We start from the raw sequence: 20,631 nt of genomic DNA on the forward strand, positions 1-20,631 counted from the left end.
ACTGAGAGGAGAAGTATTGCAGAAAGAGATTATTCTAGATTCTACCTAATGTCATGACTGGTTCATTTATTTTCTTTTGACTTATTTTTGGCTTAAATTCATTTTTGTTTCTGGTTATCGTTTTTGTATTGATATTATCTTGATTTTGTATGTACTTTATGTCATATTTTATTCTTTATGGTACTTTATCGTCACTTAGAATATTGTTTGTCTTCGGTACACTAATGTGTATATTGTAGGCCATTGGTTCTTTGTTTTAGTTTTATATTGAGCTTTTTTATCTTTGGTATGAACATTATTATGTAAACTCTAAGTTATTGTTTTTTGTTGTTGCTATTTTTGTATTACAAAATGTTATTATTGATCATGCTGTACTGCATTGTAATCTTTTGTGTTGTGATTATGTGATGTTTTTTGCCTGGACCCCAGGAAGAATAGTCTCCACTGTGGTGTAGAATAATGGGGATCCTTAATAAACTAAACTAGACCAGATGGATGCCTTCCTGGCCCAGATAAACCTCCCAAAGGTTACTGATGAACAAAATGACAAATTCATATCTAAATAACAAAAGAAGAAATTCAATCAGCAATCAGGAGAATGAAAGGGGGGAAGTCTCCAGGGACAGACGGCTTTACCACAGAATGGTCCAAAACAATGCAAGATCAATTCATTCCAACATTATTAAACCCCCCCTCATGGAGGGAGGCAATGATTTCAATCCTACCTAAAGAGGGCAAAGACAGGCTGGAGTGTGGGAGTTATGGCCCTGTAAGTCTTCTAAATAAGGATTCTAAAGGATTCCCCTCCATTTGAACTAAAGAATAGAACATATACTAGCAGTATTAATACATGAGGACCAGACTGGCTTTGTCAGACAAACACAGACCAAGATAATATCAGGAAAACACCACACATTATGAGACAAATCACACAAACTAGAGACACTGATATGAAGTTTGGATGCAGAGAAAGCCTTCCATTCAGTTTTTATAGAAAGGACTTTAAAACGTGGCTTTCATACAACTATAATCCACACGATTGCAGCATTATACAACAAAGCAACAGCTAGAATTCAAATCAACGGTGATTTAACCATTCATTCATTCTGGAAAGAGGAAGGAGACGAGGGTGCTGTGATGGCCGCTCCTCTTCGCCCTGTTTATAGAACCCAGAAGTCATTGATTAGGCAAAGATCAGATAGAAAGGGGGCAACAACGACATCCGGGGGCAAAAACTGGCCCTGTTTGCTGACCACTTATTGATACGTTTAATACAACTACACACACACTCCCAAAATGGATGAAATTATTAGAGGAATTTGGTTTCATTTCTGGTTGTAAAATCAATAACAAAACTCAAGTACTGACATTCAACTATGGCCCCCCCACCCTCCATTAGGACCATGTCCAACTGGAAATGGGAGGCTGAGTCCATGAAATATTTAGGTGTCTCATTACCGAGGGACTTCTCAAGACTGTATGATATCAATGACGGCCCGTTCCATTCAAAGACAAAGTCTGACATCCAAAGATGGAATGTTATTCCCTTTTTAAGTTGAAGCTCCCGGATAGAGTCAATCAGGATGAAGATTCTTCCTCGGATGTTAGACCTCTTCCAGTGTTTGCCAGTCAAAATACCATCTAAACACTTCTCAGAAAAACATTCCAGAAGGCCAATATGGACCAAATCACATGGACTTCCTGGAAGCATCTTTATCTGTCTTTGAATGACTAAGATTGGAATTCATGTATGTGATGGTAATTTGCCTTTCTAAAGAAAAAGATAATTTCAAAACAATAACATGGAAAACCATGCCAGATTGTGAAGACAAACTTTATTCTGTTCTTTTCTTCCTCTAAAATAAAACTTGCATCAAATGAAAATGTATGAACTCTATTTGAATTCCAATGAATAGTAATTTCTTGTTTTCATGTTCAACTATCCATCAGAGTAACATGAGAGAGAAAGGGAAGCATGCAGAAGAGTTGAGCAGAGGTGGAAGGGGATACATTGCAGATCTCATTCCAAACACTGAAGGATCTTCTGGATCAATACACGATCACAAACACTTCATTGACAAGTATGTTTTCACACACAAGGAATGTGACGTGGTGATTGGTGCAGAACAATACACACAGTCAGATAGTAGAATGACATCGTTACATCATTATGAAAACGGAACATTTACAATAGAATATGTGGAACTAATATAGAAGAACAGCTTCAATGATGTCAGCCATTCAAGGGTCTAGACCTCTGGGGGACCACAGTCTCTGGTTCCTCACATAGTCTGGTCTCTGGACTAATGTGGTCTACTATCTAGACCTCTGGGGGACCACAGTCTCTGGTTCCTCACATAGTCTGCTCTCTGGACTAATGTGAGCTACTATCTAGACCTCTGGGGGACCACAGTCTCTGGTTCCTCACATAGTCTGGTCTCTGGACTAATGTGAGCTACTATCTAGACCTCTGGGGGACCACAGTCTCTGGAACCTCACATAGTCTGGTCTCTGGACTAATGTGGTCTACTATCTAGACCTCTGGGGGACCACAGACAGTCTCTGGTTCCTCACATAGTCTGGTCTGGTCTCTGGACTAATGTGAGCTACTATCTAGACCTCTGGGGGACCACAGTCTCTGGTTCCTCACATAGTCTGGTCTCTGGACTAATGTGAGCTACTATCTAGACCTCTGGGGGACCACAGACAGTCTCTGGTTCCTCACATAGTCTGGTCTGGTCTCTGGACTAATGTGAGCTACTATCTAGACCTCTGGGGGACCACAGTCTCTGGTTCCTCACATAGTCTGGTCTCTGGACTAATGTGAGCTACTATCTAGACCTCTGGGGGACCACAGTCTCTGGTTCCTCACATAGTCTGGTCTCTGGACTAATGGGAGCTACTATCTAGACCTCTGGGGGGGCACAGTCTCTGGTTCCTCACATAGTCTGGTCTCTGGACTAATGTGAGCTACTATCTAGACCTCTGGGGGACCACAGACAGTCTCTGGTTCCTCACATAGTCTGGTCTCTGGACTAATGTGGTCTACTATCTAGACCTCTGGGGGACCACAGTCTCTGGTTCCTCACATAGTCTGGTCTCTGGACTAATGTGAGCTACTATCTAGACCTCTGGGGGACCACAGACAGTCTCTGGTTCCTCACATAGTCTGGTCTCTGGACTAATGTGGTCTACTATCTAGACCTCTGGGGGACCACAGTCTCTGGTTCCTCACATAGTCTGGTCTCTGGACTAATGTGAGCTACTATCTAGACCTCTGGGGGACCACAGTCTCTGGTTCCTCACAGAGTCTGGTCTCTGGACTAATGTGAGCTACTATCTAGACCTCTGGGGGACCACAGTCTCTGGTTCCTCACATAGTGTGGTCTCTGGACTAATGTGGTCTACTATCTAGACCTCTGGGGGACCACAGTCTCTGGTTCCTCACATAGTCTGGTCTCTGGACTAATGTGGTCTACTATCTAGACCTCTGAGGGACCACAGTCTCTGGTTCCTCACATAGTTTGGTCTCTGGACTGATGTGGTCTACTATCTAGACCTCTGGGGGACACAGACCCAGGAGACAACATCTGGTTCCTGGCTGAGACTCTTTAGAGACACAGATTCTCATCTTTGAATTGACTCTGGATGGATTGTCTTTGTCTTCTGACACCATGTAGGGAGTTGATTTGATGATTTTATGTGTATACGTGCATATTTTTATCTGATCTGTTTATTTGATTCCTTTTATCTTTCTATTCTGTACTTTTTATTGTGTTTTATCTTGTGCAGCACTTTGGAAAACCTTGTGTTTGTTAAAATGGGATCTAAATAAAGTGGATTGGAATGGATTGGATATGTAATCACAGCGTGTGAAAAATGAGCTTCACGTTCGGTGTGAACACGACTTCAGACCTAAAGACGACGCAGAGACACTGATGATCCAGACCAGACTCTAAACCCAGGATAAAGAGGTTCAGTGAATGTGGTGTTGAAGGTGTGGAGGTGGATCAGTTTGTCAGAGGAGACTTTGTAGAAGGTCAGAGTGCCAGCAGGACAGTCCAAGTACACTGCTACCACACCAGAGGAGGAGGAGGAGGGGATGCGTGTTTGTTTGTTATTGTGATAGACAGAGTAACGACCATCATAACAAATCAGAGTCCAGGACTGATCATTCCGTCCAAACTCAGAGTTGTTTCCTCTCCTCTTGATTCCTCTGTAACTCACTGTTATACAAACCCCTCCTCTCCACTGGACCTCCCAGTAACAGCGACCAGTCAGACCGTCTCTACACAGCAGCTGAGGACATGAGACAAATCTGTCTGGATGATCTGGATATGACTGGTCGTCGTCCACACGTGTCACCTTCCTGTTGTTGTCGTCCAGTTTGAGGTTTCTGCTGACTGTGTTTGTGTCCAGTTCCAGTTCACAGACATCTGATGGAGAGAACAAACACAATGCAGCTAAAGGTTCTTCTCTGTCTCCCACTAAACTACGTCCCCATACAACTCATCTCCACTCTCTATTACGTTTCCAGGGAAACAACGTGTTTTCTGGACCCAACGGTCAACGTTTGAAACCGTCTGAAAAAACCTTAACGAACAAAACAAAAACGCTACAAAACGACATCGTTGGTAGTAAAAATATCACAGTTGGGCCTAAAATGAGTAAAGATTGAAACCAGACCAAACTGTGGTCTGGTCTGTGGACTAATGTGAGCTACTATGGTAGAGCTCTGGGGGACCACAGACCCAGGAGACAACATCTGGGTCCTCCATTTAGGATTCAGGGACGTCAGGACGACAGGAGGACCATCTCAACGCTGAGACGCTTTAGAGACACAGAGTCTCAGGAACTTCTCTCTTCACTTCAAATATTTAAACTCACACAAACACCACAACAACGGGAATGTTGGGTATTCGCCTCCGTTGCCGTCCGGCAGGAATTGGCGTCCGTTTGCGTCTCTGCGTTGACTTTGTGTGTAATTGAAGGTGAAAATGTGGCGTTTGGTGTGAACACAACACGACATCTTTACAGCCACGAAGAAACAAACGCTACGTCCTGATTAGAATCGGATTTCAGTCATGAACACGTTCAAATCTGGAGCAGCTGAGTTACTGAAGACATACTCACACTTCATCAGACCAGGTCTCAGTGTCTGCTGTCCCCCATGGTCCACCCTGCAGGAAGACATGCAAACACCAGGAAACATGAAGCCCAGCTCCTCAGTCAGACACTGTTGTCCATCTGTCCTCACCTGAGAGACCAGTCTGATGTCTGTCCATCTGTTCTCACCTGAGAGTGTCCAGTCTGATGTCTGTCCATCTGTCCTCACCTGAGAGTCCAGTCTGATGTCTGTCCATCTGTCCTCACCTGAGAGTCCAGTCTGATGTCTGTCCACCTGTCCTCACCTGAGAGTGTCCAGTCTGATGTCTGTCCACCTGTCCTTACCTGAGAGTCCAGTCTGATGTCTGTCATTCTGTCCTCACCTGAGAGTCCAGTCTGATGTCAGTCCATCTGTCCTCACCTGAGAGTGTCCAGTCTGATGTCTGTCCAACTGTCCTCACCTGAGAGTCCAGTCTGATGTCTGTCATTCTGTCCTCACCTGAGAATCCAGTCTGATGTCAGTCCATCTGTCCTCACATGAGAGTGTCCAGTCTGATGTCTGTCCATCTGTCCTCACCTGAGAGTCCAGTCTGATGTCTGTCCATCTGTCCTCACCTGAGAGTGTCCAGTCGGATGTCTGTCCACCTGTCCTCACCTGAGAGTCCAGTCTGATGTCTGTCCATCTGTCCTCACCTGAGAGTCCAGTCTGATATCTGTCCATCTGTCCTCACCTGAGAAGGTCCAGTCTGATGTCTGTCCATCTGTCCTCATCTGAGAGTGTCCTGTCTGATGTCTGTCCATCTGTCCTCACCTGAGAGTGTCCAGTCTGATGACTGTCCACCTGTCCTCACCTGAGTGTCCAGTCTGATGTCTCTCCATGTGTCCTCACCTGAGAGTGTCCAGTCTGATGTCTGTCCATCTGTCCTCAGCTGAGAGTCTCCAGTCTGATGTCTGTCCATCTGTCATCACCTGAGAGTGTCCAGTCTGATGTTTGTCCATCTGTCCTCACCTGAGTGTCCAGTCTGATGTCTATCCATGTGTCCTCACCTGAGAGTGTCCAGTCTGATGTCTGTCCATCTGTCCTCAGCTGAGAGTCTCCAGTCTGATGTCTATCCATCTGTCCTCACGTGAGTGTCCAGTCTGATGTATGTACACCTGTCCTCACCTGAGATTCAAATCTGATGTCTGTCTACCTGTCCTCACCTGAGAGTGTCCAGTCGGATGTCTGTCCACCTGTCCTCACCTGAGAGTCCAGTCTGATGTCTGTCCATCTGTCCTCATCTGAGAGTCCAGTCTGATGTCTGTCCATCTGTCCTCACCTGAGAGTGTCCAGTCGGATGTCTGTCCACCTGTCCTCATCTGAGAGTCCAGTCTGATGTCTGTCCATCTGTTCTCACCTGAGAGTGTCCAGTCTGATGTCTGTCCATCTGTCCTCACCTGAGAGTGTCCAGTCTGATGTCTGTCCATCTGTCCTCACCTGAGAGTGTCCACTATGATGTTTGTCCATCTGTCCTCACCTGAGAGTCCAGTCTGATGTCGGTCCATCTGTCCTCACCTGAGAGTGTCCAGTCTGATGTCTGTCCATCTGTCCTCACCTGAGAGTGTCCACTATGATGTTTGTCCATCTGTCCTTACCTGAGAGTCCAGTCTGATGTCGGTCCATCTGTCCTCACCTGAGAGTGTCCAGTCTGATGGCTGTCCATCTGTCCTCACCTGAGAGTCCAGTCTGATGTCTGTCCATCTGTCCTCACCTCAGAGTGTCCAGTCTGATGTCTGTCCATCTGTCCTCACCTGAGAGTCTCCAGTCTGATGTCTGTCCACCTGTCCTCACCTGAGAGTCCAGTCTGATGTCTGTCCATCTGTCCTCACCTGAGAGTGTCCAGTCTGATGTTTGTCCATCTGTCCTCACCTGAGAGTCCAGTCTGATGTCGGTCCATCTGTCCTCACCTGAGAGTGTCCAGTCTGATGTCTGTCCATCTGTCCTCACCTGAGAGTGTCCACTATGATGTCTGTCCATCTGTCCTCACCTGACAGTCCAGTCTGATGTCTATCCATCTGTCCTCACCTGAGAGTGTCCAGTCGGATGTCTGTCCACCTGTCCTCATCTGAGAGTCCAGTCTGATGTCTGTCCATCTGTTCTCACCTGAGAGTGTCCAGTCTGATGTCTGTCCATCTGTCCTCACCTTAGAGTGTCCAGTCTGATGTCTGTCCATCTGTCCTCACCTGAGAGTGTCCACTATGATGTTTGTCCATCTGTCCTCACCTGAGAGTCCAGTCTGATGTCGGTCCATCTGTCCTCACCTGAGAGTGTCCAGTCTGATGTCTGTCCATCTGTCCTCACCTGACAGTGTCCACTATGATGTTTGTCCATCTGTCCTTACCTGAGAATCCAGTCTGATGTCGGTCCATCTGTCCTCACCTGAGAGTTTCCAGTCTGATGGCTGTCCATCTGTCCTCACCTGAGAGTGTCCACTATGATGTCTGTCCATCTGTCCTCACCTGAGAGTCCAGTCTGATGTCGGTCCATCTGTCCTCACCTGAGAGTCCAGTCTGATGTCTATCCATCTGTCCTCACCTGAGTGTCCAGTCTGATGTATGTCCACCTGTCCTCACCTGAGATTCAAATCTGATGTATGTCTACCTGTCCTCACCTGAGAGTGTTTATTCGGGTGTCTGTCCACCTGTCCTCACCTGAGAGTCCAGTCTGATGTCTGTCCATCTGTCCTCACCTGAGAGTGTCCAGTCTGATGTCTGTCTATCTGTCCTCACCTGAGAGTCCAGTCTGATGTCTGTCCATCTGTCCTCACCTGAGAGTGTCCAGTCGGATGTCTGTCCACCTGTCCTCACCTGAGTGTCCAGTCTGATGTCTGTCCATCTGTCCTCACCTGAGAGTGTCCAGTCTGATGTCTGTCCATCTGTCCTCACCTGACAGTCCAGTCTGATGTCTGTCCATCTGTCCTCACCTGAGAGTCCAGTCTGATATCTGTCCATCTGTCCTCACCTGAGAAGGTCCAGTCTGATGTCTGTCCATCTGTCCTCATCTGAGAGTGTCCAGTCTGATGTCTGTCCATCTGTCCTCACCTGAGAGTGTCCAGTCTGATGTCTGTCCACCTGTCCTCAACTGAGTGTCCAGTCTGATGTCTGTCCATGTGTCCTCACCTGAGAGTGTCCAGTCTGATGTCTGTCCATGTGTCCTCACCTGAGAGTGTCCAGTCTGATGTCTGTCCATCTGTCCTCAGCTGAGAGTCTCCAGTCTGATGTCTGTCCATCTGTCATCACCTGAGAGTGTCCAGTCTGATGTCTGTCCATCTGTCCTCACCTGAGTGTCCAGTCTGATGTCTGTCCATCTGTCCTCACCTGAGTGTCCAGTCTGATGTCTGTCCATCTGTCCTCAGCTGAGAGTCTCCAGTCTGATGTCTGTCCATCTGTCATCACCTGAGAGTGTCCAGTCTGATGTCTGTCCATCTGTCCTCACCTGAGAGTCCAGTCTGATGTCTGTCCATCTGTCCTCACCTGAGTGTCCAGTCTGATGTCTGTCCACCTGTCCTCACCTGAGAGAGTCCAGTCTGATGTCTGTCCATCTGTCCTCACCTGAGAGTCCAGTCTGATGTCTGTCCATCTGTCCTCACCTGAGAGTCCAGTCTGATGTCTGTCCATCTGTCCTCACCTGTCCAACTGTCCTCACCTGAGAGTGTCCAGTCTGATGTCTGTCCATCTGTCCTCACCTGAGAGTCCAGTCTGATGTCTGTCCATCTGTCCTCACCTGAGAGAGTCCAGTCTGATGTCTGTCCATCTGTCCTCACCTGAGAGTCCAGTCTGATGTCTGTCCATCTGTCCTCACCTGTCCAACTGTCCTCACCTGAGAGTGTCCAGTCTGATGTCTGTCCATCTGTCCTCACCTGAGAGAGTCCAGTCTGATGTCTGTCCATCTGTCCTCACCTGAGAGTCCAGTCTGATGTCTGTCCATCTGTCCTCACCTGTCCAACTGTCCTCACCTGAGAGTGTCCAGTCTGATGTCTGTCCATCTGTCCTCACCTGAGTGTCCAGTCAGATGTCTGTCCACCTGTCCTCACCTGAGAGAGTCCAGTCTCCAGTGTGGACCCTCCAGTCCAGCAGACAGCAGCTTGACTCCTGAGTCTCCTGGATGATTGTAGTTCAGGTCCAGCTGTCTCAGATAGGAGGGGTTGGAGTCCAGAGCTGAGGCCAGAGAAGAACAGCCGTCCTCTGTGATGAGACAACCTGACAGACTGAAGACACACACACTTCTGTCACTTCTGGGGACTTTTAAACTGAGAAAAAGTGATCATTCTCTGTTGTTGTGTTGATGTTGTACTGGGTGGGATAAGCGTGGCTGATTGATGGACAGAGACGGATAGAGGAGGACGAGAAGTCAAGAAACAACAGTAGAACCAGTCTATGTGGTCTGTCTTCAGACCTGGTGTCCCAACAAAGATCTGGCTACTGATTTAAACCAACTAGCAAAGAAAACTGTAATTCAATAACATCTCAACTCTGTTTGTTGTCAGTTTTCATATTGAACTGGAGGAATTAATTAACATTATTAATTAAATAACAAGTATTCTGAGAATAAAGTCAAATACAAAACTTGGAGTCTCAGAACATATCAGACATTCATGTGTTCAACTGCTCTTTTAGAGCCGCCATGTGAACTTTAGCAAAAGTGTCTTTTCAGGAATAAGAGCAAAGAAGTGAATATTTGGTGCATGTAAACGGATCATTGGAAGCTTCATAGGTAAACTTCTCAAAGTCCTTGAGTCTGACCTGAGAGTTTCCAGTCCACAGTGTGGACTCTTCAGACCAGCAGACAGCAGCTCCAGTCCTGAATCCTGCAGGTCGTTGTTACTCAGGTCCAGGTCTCTTAGACTGGAGGACTGGGAGCTGAGAACTGAGGACAGACCTTCACAGCTTCTCTCTGAGAGGTAACAGCCACTGAGTCTGAAGAGGAATCAGAAATGTGTGATGAAACTAGAACAAACAACTGTTCGTCTCCTTGGAATTAACAATGAAAACTCCTCAGCAAGATCGAAAACAGGCTTTACAAAGACTTAACTTGTGTTTGTATTGCAGTCCTTCACAAGACCAACAAGAACATTTCATTCATTGACCTTTAAACTTAACCAGCAAGGATTTTATCAATGAGAAAAAAACTCATCCTAAAACCAGAAATAAATGTAAAATGTGGTAGAAAAGAATTCAATGTAACTTCTGTCGACACTGTTCCAACACTAACTTCACGTGTTCAAACATGATGAGAAAACTCTTTGTATTCCTTGAAAATCATTGATTCTTTTCATGTTTTACTAGATAGAATCTTATCATTCCAAGCAGAAAGGGAGTTCTTCTGCTGCGTTCACACCAAACCTGAAGTGATGTTTGAGTTTGACTGCAGGATGAATTGGTTTTATTTGTGGGATCATTTGTGTTTAGTCACGACACTCATGCTAGACACACCAGCGAGGAGGCGGGGCTTATCTCCATGTAGAAACAACCAGGGTTCCTCCATCACGGATGAAATAACCACTATTGCTGCTTTGTACATGTTGTGAAGTCCCAGATACACCAGGAAACCAAACGCCGTCCTGTCTGAGTTCATAGCCTCATGACGACAACAGCATTTAGAAACGCCAGCTGGATTTGTAAAACTATTCAAAGTTAGAACGGCAGGGGAAAGACAAACAAGACGTTTGGTTTCTTTAGTGATTTTGTTCTTCTGCTGTTAGATCGTTACCAGCAGAAACGGGTTTCATCAGCCATGGAAACAGATTAGTAGCAAAAGTGTCTTTTCAGGAATAAGAGCAAAGAAGTGAATATTTGGTGCATGTAAACGGATCATTGGAAGCTTCATAGGTAAACTTCTCAAAGTCCTTGAGTCTGACCTGAGAGTTTCCAGTCCACAGTGTGGACTCTTCAGACCAGCAGACAGCAGCTCCAGTCCTGAATCCTGCAGGTGGTTGGTACTCAGGTCCAGGTCTCTTAGACTGGAGGACTGGGAGCTGAGAACTGAGGACAGACCTTCACAGCTTCTCTCTGAGAGGTTACAGCCACTGAGTCTGAAGAGGAATCAGAAATGTAGAATAAAAAACAGAACAAGTCTGGCTTACTTCGGTGCTAATCCCCTTCACTTTAATTATCAGACGGCTGACGGCAAGACACGGAATGTTAGCTTGTGTCTGGTTGTAGCATTTATTCACCGACAAACATGCGGTACCCACAATACACTGCTGCACACTGTACCACGCTGTAATCTAACCGATGACTTCATACTCACCGTCTCACTCTCTCTCTCTTTATACTTCAACGTACAGAGAGCCAACAGTGTTAATGCATTAAAAAGATGAATGGGTTAAATCCACAAATGAATCATCCCGCGTTAACACGTTCATTTTGATGCCCAAATATTTAAACATCAAACTGCAGAGAAAAGAGTTGGGTTTCCTTTAGTGATTTGTTCTTTTGGTGGAGCCGAATGAATTTGCACATTGATATTTTATATTTTTGTCTATTTTACGTTCATGTTCTGATTATTGAAACAGTAAAACAGCAAGTACTCAGTACTTGAATAGTTTTTTCACTAAATACTTTTTTCCTCAAGTAACTATGTGGATGACTACTATTTATTATTTACTTTTTGCTGTTTGGAAAACCAATCAAATCATTCAGAATGCAGATAGAACCTTGTAATTCCATGGTGGTTTGTTGTATTTTGAATATAAAAACTATATTTACAGAGCTTTGCTGGAGGCTTGGACCACCGGCAGCAGCCTCAGAAGAGCCTCCTCTGAGTATTTCTTCAGGTCAAACACGTCCAGACGTTTTTCTGACGACAGTAAGATGAAGACCAGAGCTGAACACTCAGAAGGAGACAGGTTCTTGTAGTAGAGACATCCTGAAGTCATGGACTGTTGGATCTGCTCCACCAGAGAACGATCATTCAGTTCATTCAGACAGTGGAACAGGTTGATGCTTCTCTCTGGAGACAGATCCTCATCAAGCTTCTTCTTGATGTACAAGACTGTTCCCTGATTGGTCTGTGAGCTACTTCCTGTTTGTGTCAGCAGACCTCGTAGGGGTTTCTGATTGGTCTTTAGTGACAGACCCAGAAGGAAGCGGAGGAACAGGTCCAGGTGTCCGTTTGGACTCTGTAAGGCCTTGTCCACAGCTCTCTGGTGCAGACGTGTTAGTTTACGTTTGTTTCTGTAGACTTTAGACGCCCCGGAGGTTGTTGGTTCTTCTGCCATCAGATTGACACCAGACTTGATGAAGGTCAGATGGACATGAAGAGCAGCCAGAAACTCCTGAACACTCAGATGGACGAAGCAGAACACCTGGTCCTGGTACAGTCCTCTCTCCTCTCTGAAGACCTGTGTGAACACTCCTGAGTACACTGAGGCTGCTTTGATATCGATGCCACACTCTGTCAGGTCTGGTTCATAGAAGATCAGGTTTCCTTTCTGCAGCTGCTCAAAAGCCAGTTTTCCCAGAGACTCAATCATCTTCCCGGTCTCTGGACTCCAGTGTTGATCCGTCTCAGCTCCTCCATCATACTTGACGTTCTTCAGTTTGGACTGAACCACCAGGAAGTGGATGTACATGTCGGTCAGGGTCTTGGGCAGCTCCCCTCCCTCCCTGGTCTTCAACACGTCCTCCAGAACTGTAGCAGTGATCCAGCAGAAGACCGGGATGTGGCACATGATGTGGAGGCTCCGTGAGGTCTTGATGTGGGCCATGATCCTGTTGGCCTGCTCCTCATCTCTGAACCTCTTCCTGAAGTAGTCCTCCTTCTGTGGGTCAGTGAACCCTCTGACCTCTGTCACCATGTCAACACACCCAGGAGGGATCTGATTGGCTGCTGCAGGTCTTGTGGTGATCCAGAGGCGAGCAGAGGGAAGCAGTTCCCCCCTGATGAGGTTAGTCAGCAGCACTTGGACTGAGGTGGACTCTGTAACATCAGTCAGGATCTCGTTGTTGTGGAAGTCCAGAGGAAGTCGACACTCGTCCAGACCGTCAAAGATGAACACAACCTGGAACCCTTCAAACCTGCAGATTCCTGCTTCTTTGGTTCCAGGGAAGAAGTGATGAAGGAGTTCCACCAAGCTGAACTTCTTCTCTTTCAGCAGGTTCAGCTCTCTGAAAGTGAATGGAAACGTGAACTGTATGTCCTGGTTGGCTTTGTCTTCAGCCCAGTCCAGAGTGAACTTCTGTGTTAACACTGTTTTCCCGATGCCAGCCACTCCCTTTGTCATCACTGTTCTGATTGGTTCATCCCTTCCAGGTGAGCCTTTAAAGATGTCTTCTTGTCTGATGGTTGTTTCTGGTCTGTCTGGTTTCCTGGATGCCGTTTCAATCTGTCTGACCTCATGTTGGTCATTGACCTCTGCAGTCCCTCCCTCTGTGACGTGGAGCTCCGTGTAGACCTGATTCAGGAGGGTTGGGTTTCCGGCTTTAGTGATGCCCTCAAACAAACACTGGAACTTCTTCTTGAGGTTAGACTTGAGTTTACGTTGGTACACTGCACCAGCGGTTCCTGGATAAACAACAAAGGAACCCAGTTAGTGGATCCTACAGACCCTTTCACAGTCTATGAACAAGCCATGTATTAGAGCCATGTATCCCTGTAGTCCTCAGTATGAGTGACTTATTTAATGATTAAATCAGAACTATTGGAGACAATATCAATCAGGTGCAACATAAAATAAATAAAAGACTTTTACAAGACAAACAGAACTGAAGGATATAACCCTTTGAAATGCAGCTGCAAAGCTCCACGAGTCAGTCACTACAACCAGTGGTGGCCTTAGGCATCTGGGGGCCCGTTTCAATACTATGTATGAGGCTCTATCCCATGAAACATTTAATTACCCATATGTTTGCACCCATGCGTCTCTGATGCATTGAAACCTGAAAGGATGCAGCAGCCGCTACTTTCAAATTAAAAGCCCCCCGCTAAGAACCCAGTTCTAAACTCCGATAGGGTGCAATGTAACGCTCTTATTTTGAAGACACATTCGTTGTCTAAATCGTTTCCTCCGCCGCAACAACTTCACTTGCAGAAGGATGCCAGAGAATTCACAGAGACGCTGGAGAAGTTTGTGATATTTTCATCCCGGATTTTTGAGATGAAGGAATTAAACACCTGTCCCAAATAAACGCCTCGTCTGTGAAGTGATTGAAACAAATGATTATTTGGTATTTTACGGTATGATAACTCCCGGCCCGGGGAGAGAGACACGCATCACAGTGCTCAGCTGCAGACACAGCAGAGAGGTGACGAGACGCGACGCATCATGACTGACAGGCATCAAGGCCACTCAGCGTTACCTGACCGCCCCGCCCCCAGATACTTCATTCACAAAAACAGGGCCTGTGGAAATGCAGGGAGGAGTCTCATACATTCACTTGCTCACCTGTCTTGCCAAATGCATTGCTTGTCTTTTTTATGTTGAACAGATTGCAAAGTGGCACTTTTATTGTCTCTATTTTTGACCTTGCTGTTATTTCACGTTATTGCGTTAGAGTTTAGATCCAGCATGATGTTACTTGATAATCCGGAGGCGCGGAGCGAGCGGGCGTCGGTCGGACAGTCTGATAACTGCACAGGTCCTTCACTCAACTAAATACAGAGAAATGTCCCACACAGTAACATTACAGAACCAAACAACAGTAACGTAGTAACTCTAACTGTCTTTGACAACTTATATGAGGAAAAAAATACCACAGCTGTACGTGGAGAAGCGTCCGTCCTCCCGCCTGTCCTGCCGACTCTTCCGCACATTTCTGCCTGAAAAACAGCGTCTGTCACCGGCAAAAAACCTTAACTCACCGAGTGTTTGTGATGGAAATGTATTTTCACCACAAACACAAACACCCCGCTGAGTTCAAATCGACGGTTGTGGTGATCAGTTTTAAATAAATGTATTAATTTATTTTCTTTTAAATAAATCACTGCGACTGTCAGCCCTCCCGACTTCAGGGAACTTTCCCCCAGCCTCCTTCCCGAGTGACAGAGTCAGACAGCGACCTGATGCCCATTATGGAATTATGTAGGCTACTTTAGCAAGAAAAACCTAACTTTGTCACTTTCCAGGATGTTTGACGCCAACGTCATCATCATGACGTGTACCATCGCGCCTCATTAGGAGCCTCACTTTCTGTGGGAATCACAGGTGATCGGCGGAGATGCTTCGCTCTGTGTGAATCACCATCTGTGGAGAATTGCCGAACCACCGCTCCTGAGATAATGCAGAGACGCTGTTTAAAAAGGGCTAGCCTACAGTTTCACCACAAGTTTCATTTATTCACTCTTTTTGTTTCTTTTGATCGGCCATCCCATCATGTTTGGGGACCCCCCAGGCCGCCTATGACTACAACACATCACAATACAGCATCATAGAAAGAGACGGGATGATGACGTGTTGAAAATAGTACCGTTGGGTTTTCTAAATATCCTGGTAGACCGTAACCTAACCATTTAGTTCCTACGAGCTGAAAGTCACCAGTTAACACGGTCACTGGGTGAAGTGAAACACCTGTTTCTCTGAAACGGTCGTGATCCTGTCTGAACTCTGTAGAACTTGAGTGTTGGAATATCGATTCTGACATCCGAACATTAACAAACATTGAAGTTGTGTGCAGCCTATTAAGAGTTTGGAAATATGAAGTTCTTCATATTGAATCCTTCTCTTCTTTCCACCATGTTAAATCTGTTAAAATCCTCTTACTGATCAGCACACAGGCAGCCAGCTCCTCCTGCTTCATTCTCCTCAGGAAGTCCACTGTGATCTTCTGAAACGCCTCTCTGCTCCTCCTCTGCTCTTCATCCTCACCGTCCAACAACTCCTCATCCTCACTCTCCAAGCATTCTGGGTTATCTGGACTCAGGACCTTCTGGATCTTCTTCAGCTCGTTCTTCACAAAAGTGCAGATGTTCTCCTCCAGCAGCTGGAACAGAAGGATAAACTGAACATGAACTCTAAAGAACCCAACATGGGGTTCATGTGTGGGTCTGAGCAGCATGGAGACCACTAGAACCAGTTCAGCATTGAATCTGTAGTGGATGTGGTTAATAGTGAAAGGTGAGCTTGTACATGTACTCACCATAAATATGGAGTCCAGGTGTGTTTGATGCTGCCGGGTAAACGGAACCTCTGAGATCTGCTGAACTCTGTGGAGAAAACCAAGTTCAAAGAGTCACTAAAGCACAAACTGGAGATCACAAGTGGACGTTGTCATGGCGACGTCACCCATTGGTTTGTGGACTAAGGTTTTGAAGCCCCGGGTTCTGATGAACACAAGCGGCAGAGCGGCGCCCTGAGCAGCAACCTTACTGGATCTGGATCCATGTGGATTCTGGTGTAAGGCTGCTAACAAAGTTTGCTTCATAATTCAAGGTCAACTTTACAGCTACGTGTTAAAGTCATCTCAGTAGCTAACCGTTGGCTTCTCAAACCTGCAGGAAACCTCATTCAGGTCTTGGTCCAGATGGTGTACCTCCTGATAATAGACACGTCCTCGGGCATTATCAGTTACCTTAACACCTAAAATAAGAGTTTGCTGGATATAAAGTGTCTTACTTTACTACTCTACAACCTCCCTTGAGTGAGAGGAAGACAGTGCTCGAGTTTGGTGTCTGTTGGTTTGGAGTCTTTTTGTTCTTAGCTTAGCTTAGCTTAGCCTCCCCACTACTCTTCTTTGTCATTAGCCTTCATGTTAGCCAAGTTAGCTTCTCTCTAACTCTTAAGGTTTCTCGGCGTCTATGAGTCTTTTCTTTCAGAAGGTTTTCTCCTCACTGTCTCTTTAAGGTTTGATTGTATATTTATTATTTTGTAGTTTAATTCCAGTTAAAAACCATTTAATTGGTCCTTTCTGTGAGAGTTTCAGTGAAACACGACACTGTCACTCTCTCACATCATCGTGGCTCAGAAGACCTGACGGGTTGCAGGATTCAGGGCTGGTGGACTCTAAGTTACTGTTTAAGCGGGCTGGTCTAGACCTGATTTATCCTCTAAGGAGAGTTCAGGTTCAGTTCTTACCTTCCAACAGCAGCTTGTTTAGTTTTAAAATTAATAGGGTGACCCATAGACCAGTCACTCTTCATGGACACACAGCTGGGTCCAGGTCCAGGTCCAGGTCTAGGCGAGTCTGGTCTGTGCTGCTGCATCCTGAGACAATCAAAACACTTTAAGATTCTCACTAGTTAAGCTTCATTAATCAGTTTGCTTTGATTATATTGATGAGTCATGTTCTGAGAGTTGATGCTAGTGTCAGGATCAATACTTTGAATGGATCTGGGTCACATGAGACCACGTGGACATGTGAACACTCGTCTTAGTGCTACACTCACACTAGGAGCAGTGGACAACGTTTCCGTTGCATTAGAACTGTATGGGGTGACAATGATGGGAAAACGGAGTTATGACTCTTAAAAAACTTTACATTTTGGTTGCTAACTCTCCACTGGGCATCGGACGGTTCTGGCCTCCACGTAGTCCATTACCTCCTGATAATAGACACGTCCTCGGGCATTATCAGTTACCTTAACACCTAAAATAAGAGTTTGCTGGATATAAAGTGTCTTACTTTACTACTCTACAACCTCCCTTGAGTGTAACTGTATGGCTGCTGTTGGTCCTTGTGTGAGTCTTTCTAACACAGACTTGACAGATTGTCTCTCTGGTTGCTGCTTGCTTGCCTTGAACTGTCTGTTAACGGATGATTAAAGTAAAAAAAAATATCAAAGTTCCAACGTTGCCTTTGCTTCCAATGAAAACCTGAACCCTGGTCTGATCCAGGACCTGATACGTGTCTGTTTCTCCCTTCGTACCTGTTCCTGGACTTTGACCGGTTGCCTGTTCCTAATTCCTCTGGATTTCTTTACCTGTTTAGACCAAACCGGTCTCCCAATGCATCAGGTACCCCGTTTGGTCAGACCCACTTGGAGTCTGATGCTGATGCACCAGGTTTTCAAGTAGCTCCGATGTAAACCCAGCTTAGTTTAGCTGAGCTTAGTGTAGATCCACTTCTTTGGCATTAGCTGTGACGTTAGCCAAGTTAGCTTCTCTCTGACTCTTAACTTTTCTCTGGCTGGTCTAGACCTGATTTATCCTCCAAGGAGAGTCCAGGTTCAGTTCTTACCTTCCATCAGCAGCTTGTTCAGCCATAGACCGTTCACTGGGTGAATGGAGGAGTTTTCTGTGTGAAAGATAGAGAGAGGAAAGAGCAAAAGGAGGAGAGTATTAATCAAAGTGAGGGAGAGGAAAGGAAAAAAGACAGAAAATAATAATAATAATAATAAATATATAAGGAGAGGGTTATCTCTGGTCAGGCTCTGTGGACAAAGAGGCATTGGCGTGGCTATGGGGCAGTCAGAACCGGTCAGGACAGCTGGATCCGGGAAGAACTTTCTGGATTTATTTATTATTTAAATGTAGGTTTTAACTTGATGATACAAGTTTAAATCTGTCTCCCGTCTCCTCCTCCTTGCTGCCTTGTCCTCACCTCCTTTGGGCCGCCACCAGACCCAGCAGGAGGTGGCTGGCCTGTTGAGGCTCAGATCCCCTTTAGAACAGACCCTCCTCTACGTGAGGTTGTCATGAAGTCTGGGATTAACGATTCTGGGATGTCGTGCATGGAGCGGGTTTGTAGGTCCACTTTCTTTCATCAGTTTATTTTCTTTAGTAACAATATGCATTTGTATTAACAGGTCTGGTTTTTGCAGTGTTACAATGCTGTTTTGGGGAAATTCCAGGCTATTGCATGTCTTTAACTTCCTCGTGATGTTAGAAGATCCAGTTTGTTGTTTATGGTGTCAAGCAGACTGACCTTAATGTCTGTGGTGTGTCGGTCGTCTGTTTCTGTTGCCGAGTCTTTCTTTTTCCTTTTGGCTGGGGTGTTTTCGGGGTCAATACCGTTTGGCAGGTAGACCGGTCACTCTTCATGGACACACAGCTGGGTCCAGGTCCAGTTTCAGGTCCAGGTCCAGGTCCAGGTGATTCTGGTCTCTGCTGCTGCATCCTGATACAATAAATACACTTTAAGATTCTCACTAGTTAAGCTTCATTAATCAGTTTGCTTTGGTTACATTTATGAGTCATGTTCTGAGAGGTGATGCTAGTGTCAGGATCAATACTTTGAATGGATCTGGGTCACATGAGACCACGTGGACATGTGAACACTCGTCTTAGTGCTAGACTCTCACTAGGAGCAGTGGACAACGTTTCCGTTGCATTAGAACTGTATGGGGTGACAATGATGGGAAAACGGAGTTATGACTCTTAAAAAACTTTACATTTTGGCTGCTAACTCTCCGCTGGGCATCGGACGGTTCTGGCCTCCACGTAGTCCATTACCTCCTGATAATAGACACGTCCTCGGGCATTATCAGTTACCTTAACACCTAAAATAAGAGTTTGCTGGATATAAAGTGTCTTACTTTACTACTCTACAACCTCCCTTGAGTGAGAGGAAGACGGTGCTCGAGTTTGGTGTCTGTTGGTTTGGAGTCTTTTTGTTCTCAGCTTAGCTTAGCTTAGCCTCCCCACTACTCTTCTTTGTCATTAGCCTTCATGTTAGCCAAGTTAGCTTCTCTCTAACTCTTAAGGTTTCTCGGCGTGTATGAGTCTTTTCTTTCAGAAGGTTTTCTCCTCACTGTCTCTTTAAGGTTTGATTGTATATTTATTATTTTGTAGTTTAATCCCAGTTAAAAACCATTTAATTGGTCCTTTCTGTGAGAGTTTCAGTGAAACACGACACTGTCACTCTCTCACATCATCATGGCTCAGAAGACCTGACGGGTTGCAGGATTCAGGGCTGGTTTACTGTTTAAGGGGGCTGGTCTAGACCTGATTCATCCTCTAAGGAGAGTTCAGGTTCAGTTCTTACCTTCCATCAGCAGCTTGTTCAGTTTTAAATGCAATAGGGTGACCCATAGACCAGTCACTCTTCATGGACACACAGCTCGGTCCAGGTCCAGGTTCAGGTCTAGGCGAGTCTGGTCTCTGCTGCTGCATCCTGATACAATACATTTAGATTTCAGATTCTCACTAGTTAAGCTTCATGAATCCGATAGAGAGAGCGAGAGAACAGAACATTGTCTACCAGCATAAGACCAAGGAGTTAACTGGGCTAGTTGGCAGGCTAATGTTGCTAGCTATAGAGCTAGCTGAGTATGTGCTAGTTATCTAGACAATCAGTGTTTAGACCGGGACCGACTGTATTTGCCATGAAGCCCTGTCTGACATCTGCAGGTAGTTTCTCCTTCCTGGTTTGATTCAGGAAGTCCCTGAATGCACCTTTCCCCGTTTAGAGAGCTTCCATGACTGTCCCAGATGACCCAAAGCATGCTGTCCCACATTAGCATCAGATTTGAGAAAGTGGGACGACTAGAGACCAACAAACCAAAACACATTCCAACAACTCGATGCATATTTTGTTGCTTGAATGAATCACAAACATGATTTGATCATTATTTATGACTGATTTATATCCTCAACATTCATTTAGTCAGAA

At 45.6% G+C, this 20,631-nt stretch overlaps 1 protein-coding gene across 1 annotated transcript in view; it reads right to left on the bottom strand.

Moving 5' to 3' along the window:
• The window catches only part of LOC311018579 (uncharacterized protein), a 722,019-nt gene that overhangs the window by 91,783 nt on the left and 609,605 nt on the right, over positions 1 to 20,631 (bottom strand). The window contains exons 34-35 of the mRNA XM_084017608.1: positions 20,005 to 20,133; positions 17,157 to 17,285 (exon numbers count right to left, since the gene is read on the bottom strand). Of these exons, the coding sequence (XP_083873734.1) occupies positions 17,157 to 17,285; positions 20,005 to 20,133 (258 nt within the window). The remainder of the gene's footprint in view (positions 1 to 17,156; positions 17,286 to 20,004; positions 20,134 to 20,631) is intronic.

Source organism: Eutrigla gurnardus (genome assembly GCF_963514095.1).
Source record: "Eutrigla gurnardus genome assembly, chromosome: 1".
Classification (NCBI taxonomy): Eukaryota; Metazoa; Chordata; class Actinopteri; order Perciformes; family Triglidae; genus Eutrigla; species Eutrigla gurnardus.